We start from the raw sequence: 27608 nt of genomic DNA on the forward strand, positions 1-27608 counted from the left end.
AGAGGGAGAAGAAATATGTTGCAGTGTCTTCCCCAACCCAGTATTCCTGGATTACAAACCTGAGTATCCTCATCTGGACCCATTTCCATCATTTCCAACTTGGGTACAATTATTTCATCTATCATCATCCATAGGAGATCGAGGACTCATTTCCTGCATAAAGATCTTTCAATTTTTATTTTTTAGGCATATTTGCAAATTTCTCATGTCCAATAGAGGTCAGTGCCGCCACCAAGACAATATATTCATTAAAATCTAATATATCATCTTTATTTTCATCCAGGTCCTTTAGAAGTTTGTCACAAGCGTCCTTGTCTTTCGCATTCTACAACAGAACAAGACATTGTATTACAATGCAGACAATTAGCAGTTCATTCGCATTAACATATGGTTAATATTGTCATCTTACAATGGCAAAGATTGTCAACTTCAACTGGGCAACAATATTTGCCGAAATGATACCGTGTTCATTCATTTTTTAAAAATTTTGTGCTGGTGAAGAATGAAGTCTGACGATGACAACTCAAAATATTTCCGAATGAAGGAAAAGTTGTTTGCCAATCAACCGCTGTTGATCCGTTTGTCCACCCACATGATTGCACAAACGAGAAACTGAACATGCTGCCTAAAGTTTACCAGGGTGTCAAATTGGCCAATGAGAGAGCTGAATTAATAATGCTGACCATACAGACTTAAGAACATTGTAAAGGACTGACAATATACTTAGTACTGTTGAGAGAGAAATATAAGTGGAGCAAAGCTGATCTGATTAGAGAAACCCACTGTAGCTATTATGCGAAAGTGCAGGAGAAGATTAAAAGGGTCTTCCAGTGGATCTATTATTGCAGAGGTTCCCAAAGGCTGTGATCAAGACACTCTGATGGTCTAAGCCAGGCATGGCCAAACTGTGGCCCTCCAGCTGTTGTGAAACTACACATCCCAGCATGCCTTGCCATAGTTTTAGCATTCCCTAATAGCAAAACTGTGGCAAGACATGATGGGACTTGTAGTTTCACAACAGCTGGAGGGCCATAGTTTGGACATGCCTGGTCTAAGTTATAAAGATATACCTTATTCACAGACTGTGTAATGGTTAGCATTACTGCTGCACAGCACTTAGGTCATGGGTTCTGTTCCCACCATGGCCCTGTGTGGAGTTTGTATATTCTCCCCATGCTTGCGTGGGTTTCCTCCTGGTACTACGGTTTCCACCCACATTCCAAAAATATACTGGTAGGTTAATTGGCTCCCAAGAAAAATGAACCCTGGAATGAATGTGTGTGTACATGTGGTAGGGAATATAGATTGTAAGCTCCACTGTAAAGTGCTACGGAATCTGTGTGCGCTATATAAATAACTGGTAATAATAATAAATAATACTGACGGTTACATCCAATTGACTGAGATTCTGATTAAGTTACCTGTGGTCAAGCATGGATATACTTGAAACCTGAACAGTTATGGTGCTTTGAGTTTGGGAACCTCTGGACTATTGTACAACCAATTTTAGGCAACAAGCTCCAATGGTGCTTCTCTCGGCTGAAACAGCATCACATCAATTGTATAGATTTCTAATAGCTCCAAATACTACTGCTACCCATCTGGGTAAAATAAACAACCTTCATTCATTGTTAAACTGTATGATATAACTATTTGTCCCGCTAGAGGTTTCCATCTGGGCTGCATGCATTTGTTTGTTGCATTCAGGAATAATGATGGCTGTGTCTAAATTCAGTATATAAATACCATAACACTAAATCTATATACACATTTAAAATGTTCCCATCGAAAAAAAAACCACAAGAAGCTGTTACAGTACATGTCGTGTCTCTCATCTGTCAGCATTGTGAGCGACCTGGGAAATCCCTTTCTTGCTAAACAGCAGCCGACCATTGCGGAGGCGCGGTACAGGGAACGCAGGAAAGTCCAGACCTTTGGGGGCGTGGTGGCTGCCTGACATCTCACGCAGCCGCTGCAACCCAAATAATGCAAGGCTGTGCAGCCAGGAGGCTACTGGTGATGTGCAAGAATTTGCATTACAGGGCGGCCTTGCCCTGTGCTAGGCGGACGTCCACAGCCTACAGCCATAGGCTGCAGTTTTGTAAATCCTCCCAAAACTACAACCCATTCTGAAACAGGCCCATAGTCCTATTTGCATTGTGGGTCAGAAGCATTAGGAGCATCATTTTTACAAATATTGCAAACTCTGCCTCTAAGTAAAATCATTGGGAGCAAATTAATCATTCTGAAAACAGGAGTCCGAGTCTATTAAGCTTCCGGCTACATTGCTGCATGTACAGTAGGTTTCCTTGGGAGACATCCGGAGTCACAGCAGATAACAGTATTTTCCATTATGGCTGATATTCCAGTCAAATATAGGGTCTGACTCCACCTCATTCGATAACCCCTGGGTGGCCAAATTGAATGATAATTCTATTCTTCCAATTTTAGGTTAAAAGGCAAGATCAGCTCTGTATGTGGCCCCTTTATATATGTAATATTTGACACCCAATGATGGCAGAAAGAGAAGAATGGGCACAAGGTGACATAAGCAGTATGTTCTTCGGATGCAGTGGTGTATCAATATCCCCCACAGACCCAGTGCTGTCTTGGAGGTGCTTGGTGGCTTGTGGGCGCCAGCCGTCTGTGGGAGCTACTGCTACTGCTACCACTGCATGAAGTTGCCTGGCATTGCTCCTACTTGAAAATGTCCTTCCCAAAATAGCTGCAGCCTCATACGGCACAGTTACTATGGATGATAGAGGAGTGTGGCGGCCATTCTGGGAGTGACAATCGTAATGGGGGCAGAAGAGAGAGAGAGACCTTGGCAGCCTCCAGAGGACAGAGAGAACCCCTAAAACAAGCAAGTTGGTGGCCGGCGAGCAACAGAGGGGGTTGGTCAGGAATTGGCTGGTCATTGGGGGAGGAGTTGATTGGCTGGCAAGCGGGGGTGCAATATTCATAGTCACACTACTGGTAGGATGAGACATACTCTTGCAGTCCCAAGCATGCCATTTTGTAAGCACTATGGGGGTTATTCTGGTTGGTGCGGTGGAACCGTACGCGGTCGGATCGTTTTTTTTTTAAAATCTGTGTAGCTTTCGAAATGCGCATGTGCGGCAGTGGCGGGCTGGGCAGGGGGGCAGGGTGCCAGTTGCCCCCCAGGCCAGCACACTGTACCTGTTTGGGGCCGCAGGTGTGTGCTGCGCTTGCACAGTCATGTGGCCCGGAGGCTTTGCAGCGTGTGCTCCTCGCTGCACGGATATCTCTGACAGCCGTTCAGTCTGTTCAGGGACACACACAGTGCAGCCAGGACGGAGCCTATACAGCTGCAAGACTTGATTACTAGGGCCAGCCCCTCTCCTGGGAACAGCCACCAATGAGCTGAGCTCCCATACAGGCTGGCCCCTCCCCTCCTGTGTCCCGTCCTCCTACTGTACTCTCCTCCCGGGCAGCATGATACACTAGTTTGCAGGAATCTATGATCTGCAAACTCTCTTTGTTCTAGGGAATAGGATTGCCACCTAGCAACAGCTGGTGGGTTATGGTGTAAGCCTCCCGACATACGCTGGAATGGTATAGTGAAATAAAATTTTCACTTACCTTACCACAGCCAGGGGAGTAGGGAGCTTAGCTGCTGATGCATGACATGTGCACAGGCAGTGCACATATACTGCAGGTCATGCAGGTGCACTCTAGTCACATGCACCTGCTGTATATAAGGCTAAGCTCCGCCCCCTGAGGTCAGATTTTACAGAAGCTTACAGATGGCAATCCTAAAGTGGAACAAGAGAGAAATACCATTGTATGCATAGACCATTGTATGCAAAAATAAATGTTAACTAGAACATTCATAACGAACATAGATCAGATCTGAGAAACTCTACGGGAAGGAGTAAGAATGAAACTGGGTTGGACTAGGAACCAACAACTGAAATAACTGCCATGCTGTATTGTAGCCAGGCATGTTATAAACTGAGGCAAACTTGTGAGTATAGCAGAGAAGAGGAAATAATTAATTTCTGATCTTTAGGTGACTGCACTTGTTGCTTCTTCTAGGCCTTTGGAGTGCCTTGAATCAAAGGATAAGTTAGGTATATAACCGAACCTTAGAGAGAACAAGCAGCAGACCTAGCAAGGTACTGGGTGGGAAGGGTGGGAGCTGTTGCTAGGTGGCAATCCTATTCCCTAGAACAAAGAGAGTTTGCAGATCATAGATTCCTGCAAACTAGTGTTTGTTCGTCGGGAGGCTTGCCACCTAGCAACAGCTGGTGGGTAGACTACCACACACCTGGTGGTTGCTCTAAGGAACGCAATTCTTTGAGAACCAGAAGGCCTCCAGTAATGTCTAAAGAAAGTCCAAGCGGATGAACAATGTGCAGCTTGCAATACAGGCTGAAATGGTATGCCTCTAGCAGCCATTGAATTAACTGCGTCACAGTGAAGGGGATGGCCTCTGAAGTGGAGTGTCTATTCCAGAACTCTGTATGGTGGAAACTATACACTCCCTGGTCATAAAAAGGTCTGGCAGGATGAAAAATATTCTGGCATGTGAGAGAGAAGTTTGTTTGATGTCTCTCCTTACAGGTACTGTGAGGGATAAGTAAGTGGATTGGCAATCAACTATACAAAGATCTGGATCTGACTGGTCTCTGACCAGATCACATTCCACCAGAGGTGTGTGCATGGAACTTGTTTTTGTGTGTCCCCGTAGAATAATAAGGAAACCCATTGGCGTAGGGGTCATCCAGGTTCAGATATGTGGTTTGACGAAAACTCAGCCCCTCTGGCTGCAAAGGCAGGGGCTAACAGTGAAGCTAACTTCTTTGAAAGGCCAAAGATACAGTATCTGCAGATGGTGGTATAGTGGCCAAGAAGTACAAAAAGGGATTAATGTCCCACCAGGTAGAATGCCATAGCATGGTGGGCTAGCTAGAAAGAATCCTTTAAGTATTCTTATTCTCTGAGGCCTGGGATAAGGAGAGCTAGAGTCAAGCCATATGAGCATATCTTGGCATAAGCCAAACCTGTTTCGAATGTGGTGGCAAGGAAGTCCAGAGTTATGCTAGGCTCGGAAAAGGGGGCCTGAAGAAGGAAGGTTAGAGGACTGTAAGGCTAGAAATTCAATTATGGATTGATATCTGGATCTTATTCTAGGCCTAAAACAGGCAAGGCGTGGAAAAGGCAGAGAGGTTGGGAATGGTCTGCAACCTAGTAATGTTGCAATCCACATACAATGTGGAAGATGTTTCAGTAGGTCTGTGCTGCCCTGGAAGCAGTCTGTAGATGAACCTAGAGGAAGCCCGGAACCTTGTGAAAAAGGTTGATAAAGGGAACAAAACTCTGGAGGGCCAGACAGAGTATGCCAGAAATATTTGGGTATTTTGGACACGTCTGTTTTGATTTTGTGGATGACCCACAACCGCAGAGCCAGAGGGAAAAAGGCATATGAAAGTGGAATGTCAGCCCGCGAAAAAGGACATAGCATCCATGTGGAGAGTCCCTTGATATTTGGATATGAATGTCAGAACTTGTACGTTTGATGGTGTTGCAAACGTATCCACTTGTGGGTGACCCAAGGTCTTTGCAATTCTGAGAAAGATCTCTGGTGTGTTATGGCAGCAGTGGGATCTAAATCTACACCTCCGAAGGAACTGGAGAGTCGCTCAATCCACAGTATGACTGGTTATGTATAAGTAAATGGCTATCTTGTTTAACTCTTCTTGTATGCATGTAGCAAACAGGAGACTGGACCGCTGTACTGCCCACTTCCAGGCATTTATTGCCTGCTGACAGAGAATGCAAGATCAAGTGCCTATTATTCTTTTGAGGTAGATAAACAGTGGTTTTGTTGTCCAGACAGAGCTGAACTGAATTATCCCGTGGGTCTGAGGGAAATACAGAGGATATAGCCAATCTGGCAGCTCTTAGCTCTGAGATTGATATGAGCTTTAGAATCTCAAGCGGTCCACTTCCCTCCTACTGTATTGCACTGGGTGAATGCCCCCCAGCCCATGAGGGATGCATCTGATGTGATGACTATGTCTGGAGTAGGAGGTAGGGGAGATCTGGAATAGGAAATGTTTTTCAACTGTGAATCTCCCTGTGAACTATGGGAGATAGTATCATTTTGTCTGTCCTAATCCTGTCAAATAAGGGATGATAGGAGGTTCTGGAATTCTCTGCATATGAGAGGTACGTGGAGAAAACCCAGGATCTGAGGCTCTCATTTTCCTTATCAGCCTAGCCAAGTCTCTCAGTGAAAACTGAGCACCTAAGAAACAGACTTGTATGGCGTTCCACTTGTCTGAGGGAACCGCTATTGATAAAGAAGAGGAATCTATCAAAGACCCCAGAAAGACAACAGATTGGGAAGGTATTAATACAAATTTCTCAAGGTTCTTATGAAAACCTAGATGCCAGAGGAGCGACAGGATAAGATACCTGGGAGAAAAGGGGGACAATTGTTCTGCATGCACTACCAGGAGATTACCTAGGTAGATAATAACAGTGAACCCTTTACTGTCTGAGGTGTGTAATTGCTGCCTTCATGATGCATATGAGTATGTAAGGGGCATTGGACAGTCCAGAATCCATTACAGTCCAGTTGCATGGAACGTCTCTCCACAGGGAACTTAGCAGCCTCCTATGATTTGGATGTTCCAGTATCATGTTCAATGCCTCCTTCGGGTCTGTTTAGCTACAATGTTTAGCTTGGCCCAGCCTAAAGGGTATATCTGCTAAACCCTCCATATGGAAAGACCAAGGTTTCATATATATTCAGTACTGGCCTATATGAAAGGTCCTGTTTCCTTACAGGGAAATGGTAGCTGACCCAACCTATTTGCAATTGTCTGCCGACTCGATCTAGCCCTGCTAAAGGGCCAGGGACATTATTTATCCAGCATCCAGAACTAGTGTTCCCTGGATGGGAGCATATCTGGTTAGGAAAAGGAACAAGGGGAATATGCCCCTCCTCCCACCTGTACATGGTAGTCCGCCTACAGGAGGCCAATGCTCTGGAAAGACAGGGAGGAATCCTCTGTCTTTATTAGGATGATATTCACTTCACCTCTCGTGACCTGTGTCTGGGAGAAGCCTCCTCTGAGCACTCTGTGGCTGTCACATTGCTCTAGGTTCAAACTGCTGGCTCTAACAGAATGACCCTCCTAGCAAACAGGCCCCTTGAAGGGCTGGGGACTTTAGCAGAACTTAACCTTGTGTATGAAGTCAGGACTGAAAGATCAGAATTAGGTTTGGGACATCCACTGATGCAGGAGCTACATTACTGAGATCTGCACTTGCTTGCTGGCAGTTCTGCAGGCATTTGAAATAGAATTAAAGGCCTGGCCAATCATCAGGGTAGCTCTATTAACAGCTTTCAATAGGGCCATTTGGAAGCAGGGAATCTAGGGAGTTCGCTGGAACCCTTTTTACTCTGCGTTATCCAGGGCAAATAATACTGGCCCACAGTGTCAGTTACTATGAACTTTATTTATTTTTATTTATTTATTTTTTTTGCAGCACTTTTCCCCCCACTTGTGCTGAGAAAGCAGAGTCAATCTCTAGGGTAAAAAGGGCAGGGATTTCAGGAATGCCCAGGTGTTACAGAGAACAATCTGTCCTCCTTAATGAGGGGCTGCAAAAGCCAGCTGGGTGAATTACTACACCTCAAGCACTTGTTCAGGGCAGAGTGTGCTGTGTATAGCATAAATGGGGCATTTCACTTGCCAATGCCACTCAGGTCATTTGCAAATCACTATATTCACCCCTGTGAGAGGATTCACTGGATCTTGTTACATCCTCCAACTCACAAGCCACTCCCTGTGAGTTAGCTGGGGACTGTGTACTGTGGTGACTAGTCCCTTTTCTGAGCACTAGTCCCTGTTATGAGCTTGTTGTTGAGCATACTGCCAGTGACAGGCAGGAAAATGTGCTGGCCATGGGCAAGAGAGGGTGGTCTGTTACAGACCTCTCAGGTATTCCTACTGCAGGCAATACCTGGTAAAGAGATGTTATTGCCTGAACAGGCATCTCTTGAAGAAACATGAACTGTTGTTTGTTTATTTTTGTGCCTTTCCACAACACTGTGAGAATAGGCAAGGGGAGGAGGAGACTCTGCCTGTCTGGGCTCTTCTTTCTCCTTTTACAGACCTCTCAGGTATTCCTACTGCAGGCAATACCTGGTAAAGAGATGTTATTGCCTGAACAGGCATCTCTTGAAGAAACTCTGCCTGACTGGGCTCTCCTTTCTCCACAGAAACTTCCCTGCTGTCTTCCGACCTGACAGGGTTAAATAACTTTCTCCTCTTAAATAATACCTCATTCTGTGAGGAAGAGGAGGTATAAGCAGCCACAGCCATGTAATGTTTGGAGGGCCGTTTGTTTTGCTGAAGGATGGGGATTTTATTAGTCTGTCTGTAGCAGACACAGACACAGCTTCCTCCTTCCTTCAGCGCTGAGGTAAAATCTGACCTCAGGGGGCGGAGCTTAGCCTTATATACAGCAGGTGCATGTGACTAGAGTGCACCTGCATGACCTGCAGTATATGTGCACTGCCTGTGCACATGTCATGCATCAGCAGCTAAGCTCCCTACTCCCCTGGCTGTGGTAAGGTAAGTGACAATTTTATTTCACTATACCATTCCAGCGTATGTCGGGAGGCTTACACCATAACCCACCAGCTGTTGCTAGGTGGCAAGCCTCCCGACGAACAAATGAATGCAGCTCCCTCCCTTCTCCACCCTGTACAGAAGCTGCTGCCCCCCTTGGTGAGTGCTTTAGTGGAAAGAGTCATGTGTAGGGATATGTGGGTGGGAGCTGTTTATTTCTTCATTAAATGTGTGTCTGACTTTATGTGGAAAAATTTGTGTCATTGTTTTATACATTGGGGGGATGTTATCTTGTTTAGTGTGTGTGTGTGTGTGTGTACTATGTATCAGCATGTGAGTGTAATAATATATGTGTAGCTTGCATACATAATGTGTGTGTGAGTGTGGGGGAGTTATCTTGTTTAGTGTGTGTGTGTGTGGGGACTATGTGTTTGAATGTGAATGTAAAAATATGTGTGACTGTTGCATACATAATGGGCCTTATTCTGGTTGGAGCGGCCGGGCCGTACGCGTACGTCCCGGGGTTTTTCATGATCTGCGCATGTGCAGATACGCTAATGCGCCGGCGCGAACACTCCACAACGCTTACGGCCGGGGTCTCAACGTGCGAAAAAACCTGTACGCGAGTGTACGGGTAATGGGGCGGCATAGGGGCGTGTTGATAGGAGCGGCCGAAATAATGAGGGAAAATGGGCGTAAATATGGGCGTACACGGGGGTGTGCACCAAAAATGAACGGTGCTACTACCGCACGATCGACTAAGGCACCGTTCATTTCGGACACCAAACAGGCGGCCGCCAACCGCCAGCTCAAACCACCCCTACAGATACCGCATGCCAGCGTGCGCCTGAGTTGGCTAATTAACGCTGATTACTACTCAAACACATACACCTGAATGTAATAAGCAATGCTGCAGTCTATTAAGTCCAAACCATGATTTCACTACCTGCAAGCCACACACACAGCACGCAAACACATTGGAAGCTTATGTTTCTATACTTCTCCACAATTAAAGGTTTGTTTAATTTAAGGTAAGAATCTTTTTATACGCTAAGGTAGGTATTTGCTAAACAGACACATTCACTACGTGCTTTCATAGACTTTACGCAGTAGCACACTCAATCTACACAAGTCGACATGTGTCAACGTGTTCACTCTAATACTAACATAGGTTTTGTATTTAGGATACAATAACATAAACCACATCTAACACATACAAAGGATGTTTCAGCAATGTTTTAAGCCCATGACCACTATTTTGCACATTAATTAATTCAATCAATTAATTAATTTTCATAATTATAGTTGAAAGGCAAGATTTGCAGGTCCATATATATGAAGGGTATGTCAGCGTACACGGACGTACGCTCACTCTCACGAGCGGTGACATAAGCTGAGTTTTCTATTTAAAACAATAGGGACCCGTCCGTGCAAGCCGGCGTACGCTCAGATCTCCGCAAGAAGGCGGTGGGAAGACGGACGAGAGACGTCCGTAAACGGCGGCGTACGCTAAGTTGTACGCCTGTTGTCGGAGTGCAAGGGCTGGACCGTCCGCGTACGTTGCCGTACGCTCATTTGTACGCCACTCCCCTTCTACGGTATTTCTGCCCGTACGTAAGCGGCTGATTTGTGGGTGGACCTAACCCTAACGGCCGCGTACGGCTAGCGTACGTTAATGGCGAACGTACGCACGTTTGGCCGCTCCAACCAGAATAAGGCCCAATGTGTGTGGGGGGAGGGGGGGGGGGTTGCTGGTATTTTCTTTATTATATGTGTGTGAGGAAAAATACATCAGTGTTGTTGTTGGAGGGGGGGGGGGGCTTGTTTTTGTGTATGTAACTAATTGTGCATGTATTTAAGGGGCGGGCAGGGCCGTAGCCCAGACCGCCAAACCGCGGAGGGTGCCATAATCGCCATACCATCCTTCTGTAACATGGTATTAGCAGCGACCCGCTAGCCCTCTGTACAGATGGGTATGTATTTTAGTGATGAGTTTAGATGGGGCAGTTGTGTACAGGGGTATACACAGTTAATTAGTGTAGCTTATAGAGGGGGTCAGTGATGTAGTGTAGGGTATAGAGGGGTCAGTGATGTAGTGTAGGGTATAGAGGGGTCAGTGATGTAATGTAGGGTATAGAGGGGTCAGTGATGTAATGGTGGGCATAGTGGGGTCAGTAATGTAGTGTGTTGGCAGGTATTGTGGGGTCAGTAGTGTAGGGGAGCATATAGAAGGATCAGTAGTGTAGGGTATAGAGTGGTCAGTAATGTAGTAGTGGATACAGAGGGGTCAGTAGTGTAGTGGCGGGTATAGAGGGGTCAGTAATGTAGTAGTGGATACAGAGGGGTCAGTAATGTAGTAGTGGATACAGAGGGGTCAGTAGTGTAGTGGCGGGTATAGAGGGGTCAGTAATGTAGTGGATACAGAGGGGTCAGTGATGTAGTAGTGGATACAGAGGGGTTAGTGATGTAGTAGTGGGTATAGAGGGGTCAGTAGTGTAGTGGTGGGTATAGAGGGGTCAGTAGGGTATAGATGGGTCAGTACTGTAGGGTATAGAGGGGTCAGTGATGTAATGTAGGGTATAAAGGGGTCAGTGATGTAATGGTGGGCATAGTGGGGTCAGTAATGTAGTGTGTTGGCAGGTATTGTGGGGTCAGTAGTGTAGGGGAGCATATAGATGGATCAGTAGTGTAGGGTATAGAGTGGTCAGTAATGTAGTAGTGGATACAGAGGGGTCAGTAGTGTAGTGGCGGGTATAGAGGGGTCAGTAATGTAGTAGTGGATACAGAGGGGTCAGTAATGTAGTAGTGGATACAGAGGGGTCAGTAGTGTAGTGGCGGGTATAGAGGGGTCAGTAATGTAGTGGATACAGAGGGGTCAGTGATGTAGTAGTGGATACAGAGGGGTTAGTGATGTAGTAGTGGGTATAGAGGGGTCAGTAGTGTAGTGGTGGGTATAGAGGGGTCAGTAGGGTATAGATGGGTCAGTACTGTAGGGTATAGAGGGGTCAGTGATGTAGCGGAGGGTATAGAGGGGTCAGTACTGTAGGGCATAGAGCGGTCAGTGATATAGCGGAGGGGTCAGTACTGTAGGGTATAGAGGGGTCAGTGATGTAGCGGTGGGTATAGAGGGCTCAGTTATATTTGGGACTTACTGTATGAATAGGACTCCATTATTTTTCATTTATTTTGTAATATATTGTTTCCTACACTAGATGGGTTCTGTATACTCACTGGGGCAGGGTGCACCAAAGGCAAAAATGTGGCCAAACCTTTGAAAATCCGTATTCAGCGGTCCAACCGCATTTCTCGTATACACTGAGCTCCTGAATGGGATACATTCTAGAGCATGGACTTGGTGGGCATTGCCATCTGTAAATGGCATTGCGTTATAGAAGCCTATGGGCTTCTTTTTGCAATATGTACTGAATGGGATTTAATCGGTCTCCTCCCAGTGCCCATGCAGTGCGTTTATCTGACGCATGCGCAGAAAGATGCAGTGTTTTGTGTTCTACTTGCTGGTTTCTTACAGGCGGTATTCTAAGCCCATTCCTGCGGATTAAGCAAACCAGGCCGCCAACACTGAATCTCATTTCATGCGCTGGTAGAAAAAGCGGGGCCACTGTCTTATGTTTGCCCCCTAGGCTGAAAGTTGCCAGCCAGCCCCTGATGTGCGGCGACTTCACACCCGCTCACGGACGGGTCTCTCCGTGCAAAAAAACCTGTCCGCAAGACCACCGTTATTGTGGGCGGCAGGTGTGCGTTTTTATGGGAGCGGCCAGAATAATGAGGAAAACTGGGCGTAAACATGGGCATACACGGGGGTGTGCACACAAAATGCACGGTGCCACAACCGCCTCGATCGGCGAACACGCTGTGCATTTTGGCACAAAAACAGGAGGACGCCAAAGAATGCTCATGACCACCTCTAGAGATACTGCATGCGATCGGACGCTGAGAGAGGCAGATTGCTGGTTATTCTATGTAGCTCCATATACGCCATTTTGTATGCATCATATGTAATGTAATGTGTTCTCATTATAATTAATTAGTTAGTTTAAAAGTTTTGTTACCTTGAAGGAGACTCGTAAATCTTTTATGATTGGGGTACAAAGCTTATCTGTATTTCTGGCTGTACACCCAGGAGATGTGGGGGAACCAAATCTCAGTAGTGATGTGAACAAGCTGGGGTGTGCCAATTAGTTAGTAGTGATTTGTGTATAGTTATGAAATGCAATTATATGTGTGAAACCCATTCTGTAATAGATAAGAAAACAAATAAATGTAAGCTAGACTAATATACTTCAGAACATCTCTTTGACACTCCAGTGTGTGTCTGTGTCAATTTGATTATTCTCCTGCTAGCAGTAAAGGAACACAGGTTATTGATCAAATCCCGGAGACTAAGGACAGGCAGTTGGTAGAATCCCCTCACAGAAGGTTCAGGATGGGGAACACCTCTAACATTACATGGTGCCGAAAAAACCCTGGGAAAGCTAAGAAATTGGACGGAGGAATGACCAGTATCTGACCAGAGATCCCAACAAACGTCAAACCGCGGTAAGTAACAAATTGATAAGCGATTTTCGCCAATTGTTACTTGACGTGTCTTGATATCTCTGCCAGAATACTTATTTCTCTCTGATTCAAGCGCTTCTCAAATTGTCCTGCCTCCTTGTCTCAGGGAAAATGTTATAAGGGAAAATGTTGAATATTGTCTGATTGTACCATTTGTTATAGTGATAATTGTTGCCATACAGTAGGTTGTATTTGTGTTTTATGTTTACAAAGACAGAGGCAAATTCAAAATGATAAACGTGTGATGTAATAGATCTTAATAGTTTTTTTTAGATCACAAAGTTCATATGGTTGTAATTGCTGTGATGGTAGTTTGAAGTGGTTTGTGACAGGCAGGAGAAAAGAAAATTGTATATTTATAACCAGAACAGAAAAAGATGTAACTGGTTTTAAGAAAGTAGATGGTCACCAATACCCCATAAACGGCATAAGAGCATGTGTCATTAAAGGAATCCTGACTACAGGATATCACGGAACAGTCAATTTAAGAGAAGGAAGGTATAATAAAGAGACGAACCAGGCAGAATCTTTTGTCCATACTCATTATAAAAATATAGCCGATCAGTTAGTGGAAGACTGTGAAGCGGAAGGTATAAAATGATTATAGGTGTCATATAATCAGCAGGACAGAAGTAAACTGTAGTGCCAGCAACCCATTTTTCAATAATTAATACAGTACTGAAAAGTGGTACCAGGATTATTATTTGTTTATTTTTTAAAAAATAAATAAAAATAAAATAGTATTAATAAGTTGAGAAAGGCAAAATGGGAACTTCTAATACCAAGGGTGGACGCACCCCTGTGGAAGTAATGAGAGAAGAGATAGGCCCACATGCAGTGAAGGGAAAGGAGAGAAAAGGAGCAAGGCCAAAACAAGTATACATTGTGACCGAAGACAAGAAAAAGTATGTAGCACAGGGGGAAAGAAGGAATTTTGTGAGTCCATCCTCTGGAAAGTGCTTCTGGTGTCAGAAATCCGGTCACATGAAACGTCACTGTAAGCAATACAAGTCCTACATGGAGAAGAGAAGAAATGGCCCCAAAAATACAGGACCAACAAGCTCAGACTGAAGTTTGGGTGCCCCAGTCAACAACATTTATGCACTCCCCTCACAAAGCAAATCAGTAGAGGGTTTTGTGAACATCACTCTACCAGGGGGAGAAGAGATCTCTTGTTTACTCGATACTGGGGCGAGCAAAACAGTGATCAGAAAAGAGGATATTCCACCTTCCCTCATTACAAACAAACCAGTAACAGCTCAAGGTCTAACTGGAGAAGAAGTTCACCTGAACAAGACAAAGAAGATGAATATTCAGGTGCAAGGTCACCCACAAGGAGTACCAGCAGAATTCCTAGTCTCACCTATATGCCCAGTGAACCTGTTGGGAGCAGATCTAATGCAAAAACTACAAGCAAGCATACTGTATCGCGGGGACAAGATTGTATTTCAAACTGCATTGAAACCCCAAGAATACAACCAGATACAAGCAGCTGTCCAGATATTCCTCTTGCAAGAACCAGCAGAGAAGACAGCATTTGAATCTTTGTCACATCTAGGAGTTCCAGACAAGGTATGGGCAAAAGGGAAGAACGATGTAGCGAAGATGAATGTACAGCTGATCATCAAGCCAAATACCATACCAGTAGCAATACACCAGTATCCTCTAAGCAAGGAACAATATCAAGCTCTGGGTACGCAAGTGAAGAAGATGGAAGAATTTACAGAGGCCATGTCTACGATACTGAAGAAAGGGGGACCTCTATACCCCCATGAAACCAATTGTTACAGTATGTGGATGATCGACTCATAGCCACAACAACCAAGAAAAAGTGCGAGGAAGAAACAGTAGCACTACTCATATTCCTATCGGAAGAATATTGCAGGGTAACTCAGCACAAGTTACAATATGCACAAGAAAAAGTAATATTCTTTGTACACTGCATCTCACATGGGACCAGGCATCTCACCACAGAGCGAGTGAAAGCAATCCTAGACGCCCCATTCCCAGACACCTTGAGAAAGAAAAGGGCATTTCTAGGTTTAACCTCGTATGTAAGAGACTGGATACTGGGAGCTTCATCCCTCATGCAACCCCTCTATGATGCAACCAAGAAAACAGTAACCCAATTTGATGAGGAAGGACAAGCCCAAGTGGAAGCAGTTGAACAGATCAAACAAGCCAGCTGCAATACTGAAGGAAAAATGTGTTGATGTCATTCTAGATCACACCCTCATCATTCAAGTTCTACATGCAGTGACAGAAATACTGCAACAAGCTTCTACACGGCATTTGAGTTCTGCCAGACTCACCAAGTATGAAGTAGCCTTGCTATCTGCAAGCAATGTGACTATCAAGCGATGCACAGTATTGCCACTCTACTACCTATTGATGATGAACCTGACGGTTCAATAGAAGGGAGAGTAGAAGAAGATACATATACCTCAAAAGTGGAAGAGGAGGAAGATACCTCGAGACCTATAATACATGACTGTGTATCCATGATGAAACAAGAAGTGCAACCTGATTGGAAAATTGAAGAAAAACGAATTAAATAATCCAGTTTTTTTTTATTTTTACACCGATGGATCCAGTTATTATGTGGATGGACACCGATATGAAGGATATGCAGTGGTATCCACAAATGATGTAATGGAAGCAGAACCACTCCCAGCCGGTACCTCAGCCCAAGCAGCAGAACTAACAGCTCTGACAAGAGCCTTGGAAATGGCTGAAGGACAGTCAGTGAATATCTACACAGACTCACGTTATGCCTGGGGTGTGGCACACGACTACGCATCCATGGAAAAGAAGAAATTTCCTTACTGCAACAGGAAAACCCATCAAGAATGGAGAACTGATCCAGAGATTGACCAGAGCCTTACAATTACCAAAGCAGAAGGCAGTCATAAAGACAAAGGCACACACCAAAGAAGACACAGAAGAAGTAAAAGGGAATGCTTTTGCAGATGAACAAGCAAAGAAAGCAGCTGTAAAGGAGAAGAAAACAGCTGGAATATATGTCCAAAAGACAAAGGCAGAAATTGATATGAAGATACTCATCAGACTACAAGAACAAGCAAAGACAGAACACAAAGTATGGGAGAAGATGGGAGCCCAGCAATCCTGTGTGGGTCTTTGGAAAAAGGAAGAAAAATGGTGCCTGCCAAGAACACTATATGCACCTATGATTCAAGTAGCCCATGGACCAGACCATAAAGGCAAGGAACAGATGACTAAGACAGTTCAAAAATATTGGCTGGCTCCAGGCTTCTATGTGGCAGCTAAGAACTACACAGACCAATGTTGGATATGCGCAGAAATCAACCCAGGAAGACGAACCAGGACAAGCATGGGACACATGCCAAAAGTATTTTTCCCCTTCCAAAGACTCCAAATAGACTACATTCACATGCCTAAATGTGGCACGTATGAGTACGCCCTGACCACTGCCAAAAAAGATAATAGCTGAAGTAGTTTGCAGAGATGGGATACCAGAAGTAATAGAATCAGACAGAGGTAGTCATTTCACAGGAGAAATAATGCAGAATATTATACCCGAATCAAGAGACTTAATGGCACTCTGAAACCAAAAGTCCAAAAAGCCATGCAAGAGACTGGCAAAACATGGGTAGAATGCTTACCCCTGGCCTTATTTGCAATAAAAACAACTCCAGGAAAAGAGACAGGATATTCTCCATATGAGATCCTATTTGGAGTTAAACCAAAGACAGGATGTTATTTTCCCCAAGAATTACAGTTTAAGCATGGGAACATGACAGCATATGTGAAGTCTTTAAATGAATATTTAACTGATTTGCATTCTCAGCAGGAGCCCGGCGGCAGATGACTACATTGCATCCCAGCGTATGTCAAGAAACATTAAAGCTGGAAAAAATATGTTTGAAACTTTTAATGTAAAATGATCCTGAATCTTACCTCGAGGAACCCAGGCAGTTCTTTCTTGAATAAAGTCTTAAGTTCCCCTTTGGACAAACTGTTCTTGTCACCATCAGTACAGGCATATTTGTCAAAGACATCTATGATCATTGCCATCGCTGTCTCCAATTCTGTCATTCTTAGAAGTAGTCTCTGGAACGTCTTCTCAGCTTGTTCAGAGGTTCTAGGCAGACTGTAATGCTACAGACTCAGCTACTATTTATATAGAACTGTAGGACATGTCTTTCTGGTTGAACTGTAATCTTTATCACTATGTAAACATTATTCTGGCATCCTGTAGCTAACTGGTATACTGGGTGTTACCCTCACACAGTGCCAGATTAAGCATTCGGAGGGCCCGGGGCACTTTAGACAGGGGGGCCCCCTTGCACTTGTCATTACTTGCCGCAAACTGCATGGGAGAATATTACACTGTCAAAACACAGAGTAAAGGCAGTATAAACTTGGTCAATGGGTAACAGCAGGGGATATATATATATATATATATATATATATATATATATATATATACACACGTGTGTGTCAGGGCGGCACTCCAAGGATTTACAAATCAGACCAGACACCACTGTGTCTCTTGCCAACGCTTCAAATCTTTACTAGATTTTTCGCCAGGGATAACAAGCATAAGAATAAAAGTTACCTTAAATAGAAGAAGACACCCGTGAGTTCAGCCCCCGTCAGCCGCGTGAAGCAGGTCTCACCGTGATTGCGTCACACGCACACAGAATTTCCTGCCTGTGGACCGCAGGCCGCTTGTCACCCTAGCGCCTGGAACGCAGCGGCAGCTTCCCCGTTTCCATGGCAACCATCTCCTGTGCCGTGCATTTAGATATGGAGATCTGCTGCTGGCTGTAAGGACAAAGTAGAAAGTGCATAACTATTACCAAAAAGCTTAGGACTAAAAATACAAATACAGTAATGACAAGTCATTAAGTAGAGTGGAATGAGAACAATGGGCTTTATCTAGTTCTTATATAGTCCAACATCTTAATCCGGGTACAACTAATGAACTGACTCAGCACTCCTAAAGCATTTAGAACTAAATAAATCGGAGAAAATATCATACATAAACTGTAAAGGCAAATACTTCATATAGAGCAAAAAAAGAGAATAAAGGGGGATGGTTTCACTTGTTGGCAAAAAAAGTTCAAACTGCCTGTATGGAGTTAATAAAAGAGGCAAAGGATAAATGTTCATTTCATTCTCGGGGGGCCACTGTGTCTAAACTGGATATCCAACGAGTTTCTCTTTGGAGTAATAGTTTATCGCGGTCTCCACCCCTCACCGATGGTTCGATTTGATCAATGATTTTGTACCTCAGTTGGGCCAGTGAATGTCTAGCGGTTTGAAAGTGCCTGGCCACAGGCTGGTCTGTTTCTTTACCTTCACATGCTAGTCTAATACTAGATCTATGTTGTCCTGCACACTCTCTGAAGGTGCAGGTAGTTTTGCCTATATAGGCCAGTCCACAAGGACATTTAATAATGTAGATGCCATACCTGCTTTGGCAGGATAAAATCTGCTTAATTTGACTTTTTTGGCCAGAATGCGGATGCGTGAAGAATGTGCCAGTCTCCATGTGTCGGTAAGTGGCACAACCCACACATTTGTAGCAGCCCGGGTGCCTAGAGAGAAAATGGTCAGGCTGTGTGTTTGTACTGCTGGTAACATCGTTTCTCACCAACCAGTCTTTGAGGTTCTTTCCACATCTCTGGCAGTTGAGTATCTGGGTATTTTCAAATACGTTCAAATTAGGATCGGTAGCTACTATTGGCCATAGTTGTTTAGTGGTTTTTGAGATCTGTTGACTTGCTGTAGTAAAGGTAGTAACAAACGGGAAAATAACCTGGTTTTTTTTGTGTGCTTGTTTTAAGACAGTCACTGCGGCTCTTACTGAGAGCTTTCTTCTTTGCTGCCAATGATTCATTTCTCCTATATCCTCTTTGTACAAATTTCTCCAATAAGATGTCCAACTGAGCTTCAGCTCTTGATTCATCGCTTGCAATTCTGCATATCCGCAGGAATTGTGAAAATGGAATGCCTTTTTTCATTGAAGTTGGGTGGTGACTGTTGGAGTGCAGGAAAGTATTCATATCGGTGGGTTTGATATATACGTCTGTGGATAGACGATTAGCTTCTTTCGATATAAGGACATCTAAGTAATGAACCTAATGCTCACTGCATTCGTAAGTAAATTTGATGTTTGAGTCCATTTTGTTGACAAGCACCATCTGATTTTCAAACTCCTGTTTGGTTCCTGTCCAAAACAGCAGGATGTCGTCAAAAAATCTGGTAAAGAATAAAAATTTTGACTGCATCATGGGGTTACACAAAAATAGCTTTTTTTCAACTTGAAACAGGGGCGGATTGGCTCACCGGGAAACCGGGCCGTTTCCCGGTGGGCCGGCACATTTTAAAGTAGAAGCGGCCGCCCACGCTTCCTAACAGGGCCGCCGCAGTATCTCTGTGCTTGGCCTCGGCACTGTGCCCTATTTGAAGATGGCCGCGGCCAGCCTCAACAAGTCCCAAAGTTAATATGGCCGCGGGAGGGCTGGTGCGCATGCGCGGGTGCACACAGCTGCTCCCGCGGTCCGAACTCCGGCGAAAGGATGGCTGCCTGCGCTGCCCACGTGAGGATCCCAGCAGCAGTGCGCAGGACTATTACGCGCGTTGGGCTGGATTCAATGGGTGGGTTTAGGGGGGGGGGGGTTCATATGCAGTGTGTGTGTGTGTGTGGGGGGGTATATGTGTGCGTGTGTGTGTGGGGTATATATGTGCATATACAGTCTATGTGTGTGTGTGGGGGGGATGTGTGCATATTCAGTATGTGTGTCTGGAGGGGTGTTCATATACAGTGTGTGTGCGGGGGGATGTGTGCGTATACAGTGTGTGGGTGTTCATATACAGTATATATGTGTGTATATAGTATGTGTGTGGGGGATGGGTGCGTATACAGTGTGTGTGTGTTTATATACAGCATATATGTGTTTATATAGTATGTGTGTGTGGGGGATGTGTGCATATACAGTGTGTGTGTGTGTTCATATACAGTATGTGTGTGGGGGGATGTGTGCGTATACAGTGTGGTGTTCATATACAGTATATATTTGTGTGTATATAGTATGTGTGTGTGGGGGATGTGTGCATTTACAGTATGTGTGGGAGGGACGTGTGCGTATACAGTGTGTGTGTGTGGTGTTCATGTTCAGTATATGTGTGGGAGGGATGTGTGCATAAACATATATTTGTGGGGGATGTGCGTGTGTGTAAATAGTATGTGTGTGTGTGTGTGTGTCGGATGGGGGGGAGTTGGTGTATATACAGTATGTCTGTGTGTGTATATAGTATGTGTGTGTGGGGGATGTGTGCATTTACAGTATGTGTGGGAGGGACGTGTGTGTATACAGTGTGTATGTGTGTGTGTGTGTGTGTGTGGTGTTCATATACAGTATATGTGTGGGAGGGATGTGTGCATAAACATATATTTGTGGGGGATGTGCGTGTGTGTATATAGTATGTGTGTGTGTGTGTCGGATGGGGGGGAGTTGGTGTATATACAGTATGTCTGTGTGTGTATATAGTATGTGTGTGTGGGGGATGTGTGCATTTACAGTATGTGTGGGAGGGACGTGTGTGTATACAGTGTGTGTGTGTGTGTGTGTGTGTGTGTGTGTGTGTGTGTGTTGTTCATATACAGTATATGTGTGGGAGGGATGTGTGCATAAACATATATTTGTGGGGGATGTGCGTGTGTGTATATAGTATGTGTGTGTGTGTGTCGGATGGGGGGGAGTTGGTGTATATACAGTATGTCTGTGTGTGGGGAACGCTAAGCAGATGTGCCCAGCTCACTATTTTTTCTGTGCTGTGTCTCCAGGCTTCCTTGTCCATGTCTGCCATGCTGTCCGCCACGGATGTTACTGGGAGAAGTGTGTGCTTACATGGATATCCGGGACAGATTAGCGCATCTACTGTAAGGGACTCCCTGCCACAAGATGAAACTCAAGCAGGTGCAAAGGGCAAGGTTAGTACACTACACTACACTACATCGCCCCTGACAGCCCAAACCATATACCCCACATCCCAACCCTAACCATACACCCCACCCAGGCAGCCTAATCCTAACCATACCACCCCCTATAGCCTAACCCTAACCAAACACCCCCCCTCCACACACACAGCCTTACTCTACCCATACACACAAACACAGTCACAGCCTAACTCTAACCATACACACTCCCGCAGCCTTTTGCGATTAACTGCGATTAATCGCAGTTTTATACAAAAAATTCAATAATGTATTCAAAAGTAGTGTATTGCGCACTTTTATTAAGAACTGCTATAGGAAAAACAATGCAATAACATTTGGTTTGCCAACACTTAGTAGAATGTGCTTTTTCACAGCAGTATTTACTTATACTGTAGCATTTAAAAGAATAAAATACTTCTAATATTTCCTCCCAACATGACCCATGCCTGGAGGGACAAACTACTCTACTCCTGGACTTTCCTCTTAGTTTATGATTGCCATTACCTGTTTTGAACAGGTTAGATCTAAGACAGGTGCTTCACCACAGATGATGGTAATCATAAATTAAGAGGAAAGCTCAGGAATAGAGCATTCTGTCCCTACAGGAGAGTGTCATGTTGGGAGGTATGCTTTAACATCAACATTAACATGTAATATTTCTTTAGCATTAATGTAAAATATAAATAAAATAATAAATTGTAAAATTATAAATAAAACCAAAGGTATTTGCTAGCTTTTTAGAGAAATGTTACCTCCAGAGTCCACGATCATAATGTAGCAGTATAAACAGTGTATGGGGCAGATCTATTAAGCCTGGAGAAGGGGATAAAGCATACCTTCCAACATGCCCCTCTCCAGGAGAAACAGAATGCTCTATTCCTGGACTTTCCTGGATTGCCATCATCTGTTGTGGAACACCTTTCTTATCCATTATTAACCTGTTTAAAACAAGTGATGGCAATCATAAAATAAGAGGGAAGTCCAGAAACAGAGCATTCTATCCCTCCTGGAATGGGTCATGTTGGGAGGTATGGATAAAGAAGTGATAAGTGTAAGGTGATAACGCACCGGTCAATAATTATGGATTTTACAGGAGCTGACTGTCTGGTGCCTTATTACCCTGCACTTATCACTGCTTTATAACTTCTTTATCCCTTCTTCACACTTAGTACATCTGCTCCTATGTACAGTAGCAAGTGTCCCTGTTAGAATGAAGTGGTCAAGCACACCAAAAAAGAATACACAGATGGGATTTACTGTCCATTCCTCCAACTAGGGTACATACCTAAAAGATATCTGTCAATCTGTCTGTTGGGAACAAAAATCTTGTAATGTATTTATTTATTAACAGTTTCTTATATAGCGCAGCATATTCCGTTGCGCTTTACAATAGCAGACAGTGAAACAACAAAACAGGGTATTTACAGACAGTCAAAATGTAGGAGGGCCCTGCTCGCAAGCTTACAATCTATAGGGAAATAGGCATTGATACATAAGGATAGATACTGTATTCTTTATTGCATCGATTCCACCAGAACGCAAGGTTCTATGACTGGTTCTGGAATTTGATAAGCTTGCCTGAAGAGATGAGTCTTCAGGGAACGCTTATAGGTTTGGAGACTGGAGGAGAGTCTTATTGTGCTTGGGAGGGCATTCCACAGAGTGGGTGCAGCCCGAAGAAAGTCCTGCAGTCGGGAATGGGAGCGGGTAATGAGTGTGGATGAGAGACGCAGATCTTGGGAGGAGCGTAGAGGTCGTGTTGGATGATATTTTGAGATAAGAGAGGATATGTATGTTGGTGTAGTTTGGTTTATGGCTTTGTGTGTAAGTAAAAGAATTTTGTATTGAATACGGTAGAATACAGGTAACCAATGAAGTGACTGACAGAGTAGCTTTGCAGACGATGAACGTCTGGCTAGGAAGATTAGCCTTGCAGCTGCATTCATAATGGATTGTAGTGGTGAGAGTCTGTATTGGGGAAGGCCAATAAGGAGACTATTGCAATAATCAATGCGTGAGATGATGAGAGCATGGATTAGAGTTTTTGCAGTGTCTTGTGTAAGGTAAGGGCGAATTTTAAATATGTTTTTTAGGTGCATGTGGCATGATTTTGAGACAGATTGAATGTGGGGTACAAAGGAAAGTTCTGAGTCAAGGATAACACCTAGGCAGCGAGCTTGAGAGGTAGGAGTGATTGTCATCTTCTCAACAGTGATAGAGATATCAGGTTGGTAACTACTATTTATTGGCGGAAATATAATTAATTCTGTTTTTGAGATATTAAGTTTGAGGTGGCGAGATGACATCCAGGATGAAACAGCAGAAAGGCATTCAGAGACACGCTTCAATACAGATGGCGACAGGTCCGGGGAGGATAGGTAGAGCTGAGTATCATCCGCATACAGATGATACTGAAATCCAAAGGAGCTGATTAGTTTGCCAAGAGATGAGGTATAGATTGAGAAAAGCAGGGGACCTAAAACTGAACCCTGAGGTACTCCAACTGAAAGAGGTAGCGAAGAGGAGGTAGAATCAGAGAAACGAACACTAAAGGAGCGGTTAGAGAGGTAGGATGAGAACCAAGAGAGGGCTGTGTCTTTAAGACCTATGGATTGTAGTGTTTGTATGAGAAGTGTGTGGTCAACAGTGTCAAAAGCAGCAGAGAGATCTAGAAGAATTAGTAGTGAGTAGTGGCCTTTAGACTTAGCAGTGACCAGATCATTCACAACTTTAGTCAGTGCTGTCTCTGTGGAGTGTTGGGCACGAAAGCCTGACTGATGCGGGTCCATTAAGTTGTGCGAGTTAAGAAAGTGTGTGAGGCGAGTATAAGCAAGTCTTTCAAGTAGTTTGGAGGTGCATGGAAGTTGAGAAATGGGACGGTAGTTTGAGAGAGAGCTTGGATCCGAATTCTGTTTTTTCAGAATCGGAGTAATAACTGCTTGTTTGAACAATGAAGGAAAGACACCAGTAGAGAAAGAGAGGTTACAGATTTTATTTAAGATTGGAATGAGCACAGGAGACAGAGATTTACTTATTTGCGAGGGTATAGGGTCAAGAGGAGAGGTAGTAGAGTGGGAGGCAGAGAAAAGTGCAGATACTTCATCTTCATTTGTGGGATCAAATGAAGCAAATGCTTCAGAGGGCTCAGGTATGGAATTGAGCATATCACCAACTGAGTTGGAGCATACCAATTCATCTCTGATCTTGTCAATCTTATCCCTGAAGTAGGAGGCAAGATCTTGTGCATGGATAGTGGTTGGTGGCTTGGGTGAGGGAGGGTTGAGAAGGGATTTAAATGTATTAAAAAGTCGTTTTGGGTTAGAAGCTTGAGCAGAAATGAGAGTTTGGAAATATGTTTGTTTGGCAGTTTCCAGGGCATTACTATAGTACTGGTAGATATTCTTATATGTAAAGAAATCCATTGGACTGTGAGATTTACGCCATTTACGCTCAGCTTTGCGTGAGATATTTTGTAGGTGTCTCGTTAATTTAGAGTGCCACGGTTGGCGTCTAGGCCTACGTGGAGTGTGGTGGGTAACTGGAGCCACTTCATCCAGGGCTGTTTTGAGGGTTAGGTTTAGGTGTGATACCGCCATCTCAGGAGTAGTGAATGCAGAAATAGGAGCAAGCTGTTGTTGCAGTGAGGAGGAGAGTACTTGAAAATTAATATCATTAATATTTCTGCGGGCTTGAGGTGGATTAAAGGATTTCTGTGTTTTTGGGTTAGAAGTACTAGAGGACAGCATGCAGGTGATAAGGTTGTGATCTGAGAGAGGGAAAGGAGAATTGGTGAATTCCGACACTGAGCACAGCTTAGTGAATATCAGATCAAGACAGTGGCCATCCCGATGAGTAGAGGAGTCAGTCCATTGGGAGAGGCCGAGAGAGGAGGTTAGAGAGAGTAGTTTGGAGGCATGAGCAGCAGATTTTGGGCTATCAATAGCAATGTTGAAGTCACCCATGATGATGGTTGAGATGTCAGCAGAAAGGAAGTGAGGGAGCCAGGCAGAAAAATCTTCCAGAAATCGTGTTGGCTGCCCAGGTGGGCGATAGATAGCTGCAACACGCAGCGAGAAAGGAGTGTAAGTTCTGATGGAATGTACTTCAAATGATGTGAATGTGAGTGATGGAACCTGTGGTATAACTTTGTATGTGAAGGATTGGGATAGTAATATTCCAACCCCACCTCCTCTGCTGTCACCAGGCCTGGGTGTGTGTGTGAAGTGGAGAGCACCGTGTGACAGGGCTGCAGAGGAGGCTGTGTCTGATTGTGAGAGCCATGTTTCTGTTATAGCCAGCAGGTTGAAGTTGTTTGAAATGAAGAGGTCGTTGATGGATGTTAATTTGTTGCCAACAGAGCGTGCATTCCATAATGCACATTTTAGTGATTTGGGGGATGAAGGGAGGCATTTGATGTTTATGAGGTTAGCTGGATTACTATGTTCCTGAGAGTTAGGTGCCTGTGAGCAGGGCAAGCAGCTGGGGCCTGGATTAAGTGAAATGTCACCAGCTAATAGAAGCAGTAGAGAGAGATAGGTGTAGCTGCAGGTGGTTTGTGAATGTTGTTTCTGGCGACAGTTTGTGGATGTTATTGTCAATGTAGAGAGATATGTAAAAATCTCATGAGTGTTAATAAGAGGAGTGTGAATAATGGAGGCAGAAATGTGTATAGAGGGCTGAGCTTCAGGGAGAGAGAGAGAAGAGACTGATTTTGAGAGAAAACCATGGAGAGCGAAGCAGAGCAATAGTTTATAGTACATGGTGTATTTGAACAGTTCTATAGGCCAAGAGTTATATTAGGCTTGTAATAGTTAATACCAGCTATGAGAGCAAATAACAATCAACAATCAACCATTTTCTCCCAAACATTGGAAAACATACAAAAACAATTGTTTGGAGAAATTTTTTTTTTTTTTTTTGAAAATATATTTATTCAGAGTCAACAATAAAACGAGTACAGACTTTGGTATGTTCTGGCATCAGACATAATGAAAGAAACAAAACATTTTCGAGTAACATTAGATTTGCCTATGGCCAGAGTTACAATTAGTACATTGCTAACTCATCAGTTTTCTATTAAGGGGGGGGGGGGGGGGTGGTGTGATTATGTTGTTGGTATAGGGAAAGATGAAAGGAGGGGGTGGGGGGGGTGGGGGGGGGGAAGGGTATCATGGTAATATACGTTGTATGAACATTCTTGCTGCAATAAAATCTCACATTAATCACTCTATACATTGTGTATATCAATTGTTTTATAGATGTCATCTCTCAATGATTGCGTGCGGCTGTCGATGAATGGGCCCCACACCCTGAGAAATCGTGTGGGGGGTGTGCCTGTATGCCGAAGTATATCGTATCGGTCATAGTATAGGTATTTTAGAAGTAGGGATTCCACTTCCATGATATTTGGGATGTGGGGTTTGATCCAGGCATTTAGGATTGCCTTTTTTGCCACCGTAACTACAAGGGTCAAGATGGGGATTAATTGAAGTTGGGGTGGAGTGAGGGCCCATTCATCAAAGTTCGCAAATAGGAGAGGTATTGGGTGTAATTGGACCTGTAGTCGGAAGTTGGAGTTGATAAAGTATATGAGTTTATACCAGAATCTCTTAATATATTTACAGTTCCAGAGGTTGTGCAGGTAGGTCGCCGTTTGGTGTTTACATTTGGGACAAAGGCCTGTTTCGTCCTGTACATAGTGGCTTCTTTGCTGCTGGGTAATATACGCTCTATGGAGCGTTTTTATGTGTACCTCCTGTAGGATTGAGGCTTTCAGTGTGCGTATAGTGCTGTGATAGTATTTGTATAGAAGGGAATTATCGTTTATCTGAGGGAGGTCTTGTGTCCATTTGTGTGTGATTTTTTCCCAGATTGGTTTTGCTGGTTTTTCAGCTATAGCATTGTATAGGAGTTTGGTTTTGTATTTGTTGTTCCGTCGGGTTAGGGAACTGTATTGTAGGCAGGGACTTTGCGTAGTGTCTTAGCTGGTGTAAAGCGTAGAAGCTATCCGCTGGGAGCCCATACCTGTTTTGTAGTGCCGAGGTTGCCAGTAGCTCTCCTCCGGGATCGAATACCTGTGAGATGGCCTTTAGGCCTTTGTTTTGTAAGCGATGGAATATGGAGCTGTCCACTCCTGGTGAGAACATCGGGTTTCCCCAAATGGGGAGCCAAGGCGATGAACGAGGGTCGTGACCCTGAGCAGCAGAGACCGACCACCATGCTGTGTGTATGTCCTTGAAAAGGATATTGTTGTAAATTCGTGTGGGAATGTGTTTTTTGGGGGTATGTATGAGTGCTCCTGGTGAGTAGGGGGCGAACATGGCACTATCCACGTGGAAGTCGGAGAAGTCACTCCTTTCCAATAACCATCCCATAGCAAATCTGCACAATAGTGTTTTGGAGTATTGTTTTAAATTCGGGATATTTAGCCC

General features: G+C 44.2%; 1 protein-coding gene across 1 annotated transcript; it reads right to left on the bottom strand.

Moving 5' to 3' along the window:
• Positions 1 to 175: 175 nt before the first annotated feature.
• On the bottom strand, positions 176 to 17987 carry LOC146022587 (protein S100-P-like). The gene is made up of 3 exons (XM_083155300.1): positions 17788 to 17987; positions 17127 to 17319; positions 176 to 325 (listed from the first exon to the last, which is right to left on the bottom strand). The coding sequence occupies exons 2-3, from the start codon at positions 17262 to 17264 to the stop codon at positions 176 to 178; spliced, it is 288 nt and encodes a 95-aa protein (XP_083011426.1). The 5' UTR covers positions 17265 to 17319; positions 17788 to 17987.
• Between the last annotated feature and the right edge of the window lie 9621 nt (positions 17988 to 27608).

The sequence above is a fragment of the Crinia signifera genome, chromosome 1, assembly GCF_055691185.1.
Source record: "Crinia signifera chromosome 1, ASM5569118v1, whole genome shotgun sequence".
NCBI classification, from domain to species: Eukaryota; Metazoa; Chordata; class Amphibia; order Anura; family Myobatrachidae; genus Crinia; species Crinia signifera.